General features: G+C 40.9%; 1 protein-coding gene across 1 annotated transcript in view; it reads right to left on the bottom strand.

The window, feature by feature from the left end:
* Positions 1-11,056, bottom strand: part of cdh12a (cadherin 12, type 2a (N-cadherin 2)) — a 31,805-nt gene extending 20,749 nt beyond the window's left edge. The window contains exons 1-3 of the mRNA XM_027001228.2: positions 10,932-11,056; positions 8,011-8,132; positions 4,233-4,637 (exon numbers count right to left, since the gene is read on the bottom strand). Of these exons, the coding sequence (XP_026857029.2) occupies positions 4,233-4,469 (237 nt within the window). The 5' untranslated portion in view covers positions 4,470-4,637; positions 8,011-8,132; positions 10,932-11,056. The remainder of the gene's footprint in view (positions 1-4,232; positions 4,638-8,010; positions 8,133-10,931) is intronic.
* Between the last annotated feature and the right edge of the window lie 1,018 nt (positions 11,057-12,074).

Here is a 12,074-nt window from a genome sequence, read left to right on the forward strand (position 1 = left end):
TCTTAAAATGCGGTTACAAGACTGAAGCAGGAAGGCTAAGGCAAATTTCTTGGAATTATTAAAGATGCAGAAGTTAACAGTAACATTTTATGGAAAATTATTGACAAACTTGTATTGTTGAAGGAGTGGTGATATACAGCTTGAATTTAATTATACACTTCAGTGTAACAGTTTAGGGTGGTCCATGGTTTTATGATTATTTTATTGATTCTGTTATAAAGATGTGTCAGAATTCATCACAGATGCATTTTCCCCAGATTTTGAACAGTGCCAAAACAGTACTGAGATTGAAACATGTGTGTAAAGTAAATGGGAACAAAATTTTCTCATTATCAAACCCTAAAGCAAAGGACATTGGAATCGACACACCTTTTCTCAAAAAGTATAGAAATAATGTAACACCTACAGTAACTTACATTATAAATAAGTCCATTCAGGAAAACATATTCCCTAGCACACTGAAGGTTGCAGTAGTAACACCTGTTTATAAATCAGTTGATAAACAGGAAGTAAGTAATTATAGACCAATTAATTTTCTTCCTGCTGTTTCAGAGGCTTTACAGAAAGTAGTTGCTGAGCAGCTGATAGCGCATCTTGATTCTAAATGATTACTACATCCCATGAACTATGTATTTGGAAAAAAAAAACATTTGACTGAAACAGCATGCTGTCATTTCCTTGAAATTATCAAAGCTAAATTGGATGGGCAGGGGATTGGCAGTCTTGATCTGCATAAGACCTTTGACACTATAAATCATCAAATACTTTTTTCATAGTTAGCTCTGTATAAATGGAAGCACAAGACTGGATAAAACCATATTTGTCTGGTTGATCTCAATGAGTGCAAATTAATTCTGTTCCACAGGGTTCTATATTAGGACCTCTGCTATTTGTTACATTAATAATCATCCATCAGTATGCATTGGTATGGAGAGTCAAATGTTTGCTGATAGCACAGTCCTGTATACCCATGGGAACAATGCACAATCCACAAGCTATTGATAAAGTTGCAAGGTTTGGAGATCCTAGGTTACATGGTTGGCCTTTTGCTACAGTTGGCCATTTGCCAAAAATAGGCCAAGTTAATTTTCATTGGACACATCAAATTAATATTCCAGGAGCCTGCTGGATAAGGTCATGGCAATACATGTGGTCAGCTTTGTGTTTTAATCAATATTCCAAAGAGTTAGATATTTCTATTACCAAAGTGTCCAATATTACCAAGGCAAAGTTGTAGGTGCAAACAGTGTAGATCTGAGGACCCTGAAGCACAAGTCTGATTGGTCAGTTATGCGATTTAACTCTTTGTTTTTTTAAATGTTAAGGATTAATATTACCAGAGTGGCCATTTGGTTAGAGAACACGAAATGTTGAAGGTCAGAAAAAGGCCAAGGAGTGATGATCCGCACTTTTTGTGTATCCATTTTGTCAGGTTAATTATTTGGAGATCTTTTTAGTTAGCTGCGATTTTGTTTATTTGTGGCATTCCTGCCTGAAGACTTTATTATATAATTCTTTATTTGCTTATTCTTCTTATATTTGTGCTGTGGAACTTATACATATATTTTGGTTTATTAGTTACCGAAGACAATACAATATTTTCACATGATGCTTTGATTGTCTCTGATACTGATACCAAAGGGTTCTGCCCAAGATTCAACATATGACAAGTTGGGAATATGAATGATGTCACGGAACGCTCGCATCCCGCGAGTCACATGCTTTGGCCAGCCACGTGTAGTGGGAGGATCTGTTTGTGGCCACACCTGCACACACCTGCACCGTGTTTGTTTGTATGTATTTAAACCCGTGTGGAAGTGTGCAGAGTGTTGGTCATTGTGGATGTAACATCGTAAATGTCTTGATGCAATGTTCCCTTTCTTGTTGTTAGAAGTATTTGCGTTTATCGTCCGTGTTTAAATGTTAACCGTTTAATGTCCGTGTTAATGTTTGTAGTGTTTGTGAGTGCCGTTATCGTTATATGTGTGAAATGTAAATAAATGTATGTCCCGGTCGCCGGAGTCTGTGCGTCCTGCCCCTCGCCCTGCGTCACTCAGGCCACCACGCGTTACAAATGGGTTGAGCAACACATAAACAAATGTTTTTTGTTGTCAAAGCAGACCCAAGGTACGTAGTGTTTAAAGCTGAGTGGTGAGATGTTTTAAAGATTCCACTTCTCTCATTTAGTCAAACTGCCACTGTCAAATTAATTTCTTTGAGTGATTTTTGTAAGATCTCTGCACAATAGCATTCCTTTGGAGGTAAAGCCATTTCTTCCACACCACCACTAAATTTGTGCCAGAAACTCTGGAGCGTGAGGACAGATGCTTCCTACAGCCTTCATATGAGGTGCCTCCTTTGATCACAGTTCATGGCTTCTCTCAGTTTACTTCTGTACTCCTTTTCTTAATGTTTCAAATATCCGGTACATCATAAGAAGAACTGCTGCAGACCAATCTGCTTCAAAGCAGCTCACATAAAAATAAAATTTTAAAACATGCATTTATTTCCAGTAGAAATTGCATGAAGTTCTGTGGTCACCTTTACTTGCTTTAAGTCAGAACACAGATGTAACCATTATGTGACAGTGCCCCCCCCCCGACACTGCCGGTAGCCTCCTCCATACAACGGTGAGGGTGCGTGTGCCTTCGTTTATGTTGTCATCTTTTGTTACACTTGCCTTTGTTATGGTTACTCAGCACACCTTCTTCGGGATGTGCGTGTTGCGCCTCATTCACCACACCACCTAAGGGTTGCTACGCTGTTATGTTTATCCTGTATAAGCCATTTGTGGTTCTGCGACAGTTTACTGGTCATTGTATGCTACGTTAGTTTTTGTTCCAGTTAGTGTACGTTTATCGTCGCTTTTATTTTCATTCCTTTCATTAAACTCCTAAAATTTTAAAAGCTCCTTAATAAGCAAGGTACTTATAGATCTGTATAAGTTACTGGTGGACATATATGATAACTATGTGACAGTATATGAAGGGACCATAATTATAGAAAATATAACCTAGGTTTTAGACATATACAATGTCATTATTATCTATAATCCTAAACCTACAAATCAATTAAACATTTCCGTACCAAAAATGGTCTTCACCTTTGTTAAAGCATGAACTCTAGGTCCTGCTTGCCAAAAATTTGCAGTATCTCCATCTTATCTATTAGAGAGCATGCACTTTGAGAGTGCTTTCCCAGTCTCGCTTCATGCTACAGTACGAGGAAACAATAACTGTACATAACACCTTTTTGCTCTGTGATGCAGCCAGCTTATGAAATGAAGCCACAAGGGCCCACAATCTTCTTTGCATCTCTGAACGGTGCTTTCATATCAACACCTAAATGTTTTGTTTTTTTTAATCTAAAGCTTACTTTAGTCCATCAAGGCGAAATCTCTGCAATTAAAGCTTGATCCCCTCTCTCTGCTGGCTCTTCCCGGATCAGATTAATCAGCCACTGCTGCGCGTCATCTGGAGGAACTCTTAAACTGGCGGTGGCCGAGGGACCCGACGGTAAGATGCCTCTGAAGTGGCGTAGGCGTGCGTGACCAAGGGCTTGCACCAGTCTCCCCCCCGCCACCACTGTGGTCACGTTGCCCATAGACGATTCAATTTAGCCATGATCCCACTTAAGCTAAAGGTGCTAGGATCAAGCCTATTCTGCAGTATGCCTTGACATTTAATTTAGGACAAATAAAGGTGTATAAAATTCCGTTAACCCTTCGTTTGCATCCAGAATCTGTGTTTCTATTGTCTAGACACGTTATAATCTTTTAGGATAATGCAAAAATGCTCTACTATGTGAGTTTTTTAATACAGGAAAAATAAAAATCTCAGAAAACCTGCTGAAACTACTAAAAAGTATGGTACCTCATGATGAATAAGGCAGTAAAGATATTTGTCTGTAATATTGCTTGCAGCTATACACAACACCTGACTGAGAGTCATGAACACTAAAACTGCCTATTCAAAACATGTCATGTTGAGTAACCAGAAAATAAAATCATGAATAAAAATAAAACCAAACCTTTTAGAGCAGACACCTTTACTGCATCTCTGCAGTGCTTTTGAACCGCTTGAAGGATTTAGACTTCACTGACACTTTTATCACCAAATAAACTGCTCGGTTGATCCCTTTAGAAAACTGTAACTTAGTTCAAGCAGTAAACAAAATGAGGTTAGAAAATACTGGAGCAAACTGTATAGCAGAATGAAAGTTAAGAGGTTTACCTTTCCAACATACTGTGGCTCAGATCCCATATATTCTTCCAGAACAAAGAACTGGTTCCACACCCAGCCTCGCTTGACTCTCTGAAGCCCAGCCACGCCATGTCTCCTGTGGTCCCACAATCCCCTGTGGTGCTCTTTTCCCAGCCTGCTTTGAAATGAGGAGGAGTGCGTGGGTGAAATAAAGCTCTTGTCCAGGAGGCACCAGAGCAACAGAAGCAGGCAGTTCCCCATCAGCATTGGAAAATATCAGGTGCAGGACTTCGACTGGAGAATCCGTCTTGGAATACTAAGCGAGCTGGAGTGCCGGCCGTGGGCAAAGACCAAAACCAAGACGAAGTGCCCCACGATGTCTCGATGACATTGATAAACTAACATCCAGGGCGGTTTGAATTTCCAGCCCTCTGCCTGGAGAAAAAAAGGGGAAAGAAAATTCATGGTATGGCGCAGATGATCTAATCGATTTACCACCTGTTTTTTGTATGTGCAGGGGAGGCCAATATGAGAGAGCCAGACTGTCTGTAACTTCCAATATACCTTTTGTCTTTGAAGTTGTAATTTAAATCCTTTGTCGTTTCTGCCAACGATGTAATCGTACTTGAATGATTTCATGGCTCACGGTGCAAAGAAAAGGGAAGCTGACCAAATTGGCCCTCTTGAGTGCAGTTAGCACACTTCAGCATTGGGAGGGTTGAGGAATGGGCATCTAAAAATGCCGAATGGAGGAGCAATTGAACCAGTCCGCAGACATAAGGCTTCTGGCAAGGCTCCAAGAGTGTGCTAGAGGTACAGCTCTGTGGCTGTTTATGCTGCATCATTCCTTAAAATGAGGTGATCCCACGTGTGCAGCAAGGTTGTTTATGGCTTGACTATGCAGATGGCCTTTCATGGGCAGCAAAAGCTGCTCCAGATGAAGGTCGGGAGTTTGATAACTGCATGGAAAATATCTGCATAATTTGATGCAAGAGGACAGCTCATCTCTTTGGCCTCTGAAGTTTTATAAGCAAAATAGACGATAACAAAGGAACAGACCTGTGTTTGGAGAAAGGCAATGCAGAATTTAAAAAATGCCAAAACCGAGCTCCCCTGTTTATGGAGAAGGGTTATGGTAATAAATATAGTCCTGTTGAAGCCTTCCTAATGTATATCACAACCTGCCAGTCCAACACATATCTCCACTGGAAGGGCTTTGATGTTGCAGCACTGACTTAAAGCAATACTCCAATCCCAAATGCCACTGCACCATCTGAACAGGCAACGGCCACCTGTCGGAATTTACCAGTGTTAGTTTTTTGGGTGAAGTAGTCCTTTAAGAGTGTGCCGCGTCTGTAAGCAATCTCCTGTCCTTTGTGGAAAGATCGACCCGGGAAAAGTGGAAAGCTCTTAGCTCTTAGGAAAAGTGTTATGCTAATCACCAGAAAGCTTCACATAGCGAGTGATGACAGTGTCCTGGGGGAGTTAACATGAGCCATTCAAAAGCAGTGACAAAGCTCATCTTGGCAGGACGTTGCACATCTACAGCTGTATTCTCCACAGGAACACCCCGACTTTTCTCTAGATGCAGCAACGCACTCAAAGCCTTTCAAGACATCCCAGGAGAGCACTCTTACATCTTGACAGATGATTGCATAAAGACCCTTGCATGGCAAAAACTAAACTTCCTTTATTACATCCTCGACATTGCATGTTAGTAAACAAGGTATTAGGCTCAAGTAGACATAGGAAATACGGAAAAGGGCAAAATATTTCTCTGTATTTAAAATGCCTGATTCTACGATAACCTTTCTAAGTTTCCACAGCTTATTTGTAGGTATACAAAGTCTGGCGTGTGAAATGCTTTGGGACTTCATGAATTTACAGTCTGTCCCAGTTACTGGATGAACATGTTTATTGCTGAATATACATTAGACTCTTCAGCAAGCCTGCAGCCAGCAGAAGTACTGAACCAGCACTGTCATGTTCAGTGTGAGAGAGACTGTTACGAGTATGTGCAGGCTAGAGGCTAGGCAAAACTTGAAGGGTAAGCAAAAGGAATCTCAGAAGGAGGGCACCCATCCACACCGACACCCACCCACACACACGCAGGTTAATAATAATAATAATTTGATTTATATATATAGCCTCTGTTTTTGAGATGAGAAATAAACACAGCATCTTTCAGAATAAAAGTCTGCGCTACAGTATCCTGTGGGATTTGGGAATAAAGATACTATGCTGACACTCCTCAGAGGAGCTATTTTAGAGTAAGGAAGATAGCAAAAGTAAGGGAAATGCATAATTAAATCTTAAAACTTCATTCAACAGTATGAACCTTCCAGTGCCACAGCTGTGGTTAAAGTGGATCCCAGTTACTACAAAAATAAACTTGACGAAGTTCATCAAGTTCAACTTGGAGTGGCTTTTAACTGCACCCTCCCTAAGGCATAGTCCACACTGAACATCCACCTCTCATGCTCCATTGCTTTCTCTGAATACAGGATCCAGGAGTATTGGAGGATCCAAGAGTAATGGAGTCAGCACCGTCTTATTTGTTTCTCAGTTTAGTTTTTCAGTCCAGTAGAATAATTTATAGCTTGCTTGTATAGGATATGCTAGATATAGCTTCAGACTACAAGTATTCTAATAGTTATTATTATAAAATATAAATAATTTCCATATTAATTTAATCTGTTTTAATTGTCATTAGAACATATATAAAATATGCTGTATTTTTGTAAATGTCTAGATATCATTTTCACTTTTTTTTCCTTAAAACAATCTCTGATGATCCTAACTCCTGATTCCTTAATTCTCCCAGGAGGCCTATCACAGCAAGGCCTATCACTTGGAACAACTCACACTCCATCCCACAGGTTTCTTTAGTGATTGCCAGGTCCTCTGGTTCTTTGTCTGATGTAGGGCATAATAACCTCTAAGTGTGCTGTTTTTTTCAGTAAGAATATTAAAGTTTATAACATCCCTGTATACAGAAAGGCACCCTGAAGAGTTGAGATGTTGCGTAGGTTTGGAGAACTACCACTGTCAACATTTTTCAGAAGATTCATTGGTACACCACTAAATTACCACTGCACTGTTGCATCATTTACACGTGTTGCCGCCTGACTGAAAAGGGAGTGGAAACAGTTACAGTGGTTTGTGTTGTTTTTAAGATTTATGTCATATCCTTGACAGACCTTTCTTTCAAGTTCAACACAATTACCCTTACAAATATAAAGAGTCATACCTGAAACTTTTACCCAAGCTCAGCCTTGTTCAAACATCTGTTCCTTGTGCCATTATCAAGGTTAATATCAGTACAACGCCTAAACTCCACCATGGCTAATTCCATTGTACTTCTAATCTTTGTGTCATTTTGACAAATTCAAGGCTGTACTGCAATAACACATGGAATGAGATAGAAGTACATGATTGAATAAAGTCTGAATCTCTCTGATCTTTATATTTCTTTCTTTCTTTCTTTCTTTCTTTCTTTCTTTCTTTCTTTCTTTCTTTCTTTCTTTCTTTCTTTCTTTCTTTATCCTTCTTGGGAAAAATCCTGGCAAGCTTAGAATGCCATGTGATTCATCCACAGTCATGCTTACACTCCCTGTTTTTGCAAACAGCTGAAATTGCTGGATGAATTTTAATCCCTTGATGTTGTACTACTTTAATCATTATTACATTAGATTATGAGGGAATTTACAAGCCGTACGCAGAGCTTATATAAATATCCATACATATATAAAGAATCCCAAGTGATAGCAACATCAGAAACAAGGAACATGAAAAGCTCGAAAAATACCTGAAGAGCTGGAAATGTGGAAGGTGAAGCCAACAGTGGTTCCCGTGGTAACCAGAGCACTGGAGGCTGTGACCCCCAAACTGGGAGAATGGCTCCAGTAGATCCCAGGAACAACCCAAAACCTGAGCTTCCAGGAAAAAGTGAGGAATTCAATACACACACACACACACACACACACACACACACACACACACACACACACACACACACACACACACATATATACATACAAATACGTGTGTGTAAGTGTGTGTAGAACATTGATGCAGTGTTAAAATTCACACCGTTAGCAGCTTCTAAATTCAGAAAAAAAACATTAAAACTCATTTTGTCATGTGTGGAGTGCTGGATGCAATAGGCCTATTGGTACCAAAAGTCGATGTCAGATCCTTAACCACAATGCAGCGAGTTCTAGTACTGCTGAAACTTTAAGCGCAGATCCTTGCATTTCAACTCAAGTGACAAGCAGCTAGTCAGAAATCCTGGTGTGACATTTAAAGAGCTATCACCCCGGCTAAGAAGGACGAGGAGGACAAACTAGAATCCCTGTGTGGGGGCTCTGAGTCACTGTGCCAGTGGCAAGATGGCCCGGGCCAACCGTAACTACAAAGAGAAATCCAGTCAAGACCTCAGCGGGACTTTCACCACTAGAAGAGCTGAGCAACTTTTAATGCATGCTTTCAGAATCCAGATGCAGACAGTGAGGAAAGATCTACCCATGCCCAGTATTAAATGCTGTTGCTTTTATGGAGTTTCGAACTCGTGCTACGCTTTTTTTTTAGCAAGCTGGCTTGTTACTAGATGACGAAAGGAAGGAATATTTATGTATATGATATACGGTTTTGAAATCTGTGGTTAAAATTTGATTTTAAATGTTTTATGTGTAAAAAATATATTGAGTCTACATTATATTCACATATACATTCACCACGCACTTTACAACCATGTCATAGGTATACAGTTAGAATGCAATTTCCATCTGTTTTTTTGCATACACTTTGTGATAGACATCCTCTAGTTTTTGACAACGGGAGAACTGCTGACTGGATGTTTACTGCTGACTGACAGTGATGAACCAGGAAGACTGTGGCTGACAATCTGTATGTGGAAAAAGATGCACATACTGTTGGTATGTGTAAAAATACACATTCAGGGCTCCAGTTTGTACTGTATATATTGTACTGTATTGTGAATGTAATAAGTATAGGTACAAGGTGAATCTAGGTACAAGACAGATGTTTCTAATAAAGTGTAAGTGTATGTGATCAATGATTATATCATTTCTTCCTTAACCAATAATCCACTACTATAAAGGACTAGCATTAGTTTTCATTGCTGCAGGGTCCCTAATGTTGTTTTTTTAATCACTTGTTATACATAAATGCCCTCTGTTCTCTCTATCTACCTCTCTCTCCATTTCACTTTTTTTATTTCACTCTTTCACGCTCTTCAGTCTTTTCAGTATTTAACCTCCACAAAGGCCTGTGCAAATGAAGAGCTGGAATATCCCATTGTGCGTGTGCTCCCCTGAGCTTGTGCTCAGACGGAATGCCATGTCTAATCTCACATTCACAGGATTGGTGGACCTTCTCAATAAGGCTCAAAGGAGTAACCTAGGTATTGATGTACCAAACCGCTGCAGCTCCCAGGAGCAGACGGGGCCACGGAGGCTTTCTGTTGGGGCTGTCATCAGCACCAGAGAGCACCGTGGGGGAATGAGGAACAAAGCTTTTTGTGTGGTAATACAGAGAGGTGCAGAACCAGGGAATTAATTCCATTGTAAATACAAGTGCGGATGGTGTTTGATAGAAAGCAAGCAGGCAAGCAAACAAAAAACACATCGGTACAATAGCCTGCTCACCACACACGCGCACACAATCATACAGTGACCCTCTTATAGCTGATTCCAGCTTTCAATTAGACATTGCAGGAGATATGTTAGGGGAATTTGCAGACACAATTCTTTACTCTGATGTGTTTTAATTTCACCCATAAGGAAGCAGTGATGCAAGTTATCCTCTTTTTCCAGGTTTTTCCTGTGCTGGTACCATGGTTTGCCAAATGACTTGACCCCAGAAGACAAGTGCATACTATCCCCTGGCTCCTACTGTTCAGAGTTATCTTTCCTGCTGAAGTAATGCCAATAGCCTTCACCTCTCCTCTTCACAAACCGTTCTGCACCTAGCGTTCAACACTTCAACACCCTTTCCGGGTTCAAAGGGAGAAAACTGCTTAGCGCAGGTTTAAATTGGAATGCGATTAAGCTTCTCGAATGTCACACAAAGTCACTACAGGTTTGCTGTGAACGCGGTGCTATTTTAAAAATGGAATATGATATATAAGAGCGATACGCCTTCTGTGGACATAACGCTCAGGCACTTAGCGGTTAAACTTTCTGAAACTTCACTTTGCACAAAGTGAAATATGACCTTATTCATTTTTGCTCCTATCGTTCTATAATTATTACTTATTCCTCATTGAATTTACAGGATAAATATTTCAGCTCTCAGCTTAGGCGCATTGGAAGCCTGACCCTTAGCGTTCGAAATGAACTCAAGGACAGTAAGCTACCTATACAGATCGACCTCAGGGGCTTCTTGCACATTTAGGAATGACTTATACATATCGAAATGTACCTTTGTCATTTCCACATCAGTGAGGTAAGCAGATATTACACAAGATAACTGTTTCGGAAGCTGTTAAGTGCAGCAGAAGAGATTCACAATCAATAGCACGATATGTTCATTACTGTTAAATGACTTTAAACCCTTTATGTGTTTTCATCAAAAGACATACACATTTGCGTTAATTTGTGACGTTTCTAACCTTATATAGGCAAAAATATTATTTTTTCGTATCATTACAGTGGGAAAAGGAGAAAAGCTGATAAAAACTGCAACACAAAACATAAATTCACATACCTTTCATCTATCGTTCAAAGTCTCATCAGATTTAAATCGCAGGAGTCCAAATGTAGGATGGCTATAGCAAATAAACTCTCCGTGCGCCCAAAAACACGTTGCGAGAGTCTCACGCACACACCAGATCCCCTCTGCTGTTGTGACTCGCTCTTTTAATGCTCTCTCTCTCTTTCTCTCTCTCTCTCTCATCTGAGAAGTGTGCGCTGCTTTGTGCAGGGAAAGCGAGAGAGAGCGTGCGCTGAATCCAGTACTGAGCGCTGCGGTATCAGGCGGGCGGGGGGGTGGGGGTGCGGGGGGTATGGGTGAGATGGGGGCGCGAGTAGAGCGCGAGAATGTGCGGTACCGTCTGCTATAATGCTCGCTCCGCTCGCAGGTCCGACGCTAGCAGCCGCGCGAAGTTTGGGGTGCGGGGGGGGTGGCACGTCCCTGCGGGGAGCCTACTCTCCACCCCACAATCTATGGATTAATTCGGGAGCTTGAAGCCTCACACTCAGCCAGGCATGTTATTTTTTTTTTTTTGCTTGTGTGTGTGTGTATGTGTGTGTGCGTGCGTGTGTGTGTGTTGGGAGTGTTGATATGCGCGTGTTAACCCCAAGAGAAATAGCACCTTGCCACGAGAAACTCACTATTACGATTTTTGTCACATACACATCCAGATTTTCAGCAGTGTGTGTGTGTGTGTGCGTGTGTGTGTGTTTGTGAAGTGTGTGTGTGCGTGCGTGCGTGCCTGTGTGCGTGTGTGTATGTGCGCGTGTGTGTGCGTGCGTGTGTGCGTGTGTGTGTGCGTGCGTGCGTGTGTGTGTGTGTGTGCGTGTTGGTGTGTATGTGTGTGTGTGTTGGTGTGTGTGCGTGTGTGTGTTGGTGTCCTAGCGCTTCTCGGTGAGAGGGGTCTGTGTAGATATGGATATCTATCTATCAGGCAGGCATGTTTTATAGTTCTCTGTTTGTTTAAAATGTACTTACTACTATTCTGTTCTGAGAAACACCCCTGAGTTGTAATAACTGACCCCTCCAAACACACAAGTCTCATTTTAACTTAACCATTACTGCTGTTTAAAAAAAATTAATTGCCTTTGATGTATGAATCTCTCATTATCGACTGACCTATTTAAAGATACTTTCTTCTGAAGTGATTGTTCATGC

Source organism: Electrophorus electricus, chromosome 7 (assembly GCF_013358815.1).
Source record: "Electrophorus electricus isolate fEleEle1 chromosome 7, fEleEle1.pri, whole genome shotgun sequence".
Lineage (NCBI taxonomy): Eukaryota > Metazoa > Chordata > Actinopteri > Gymnotiformes > Gymnotidae > Electrophorus > Electrophorus electricus.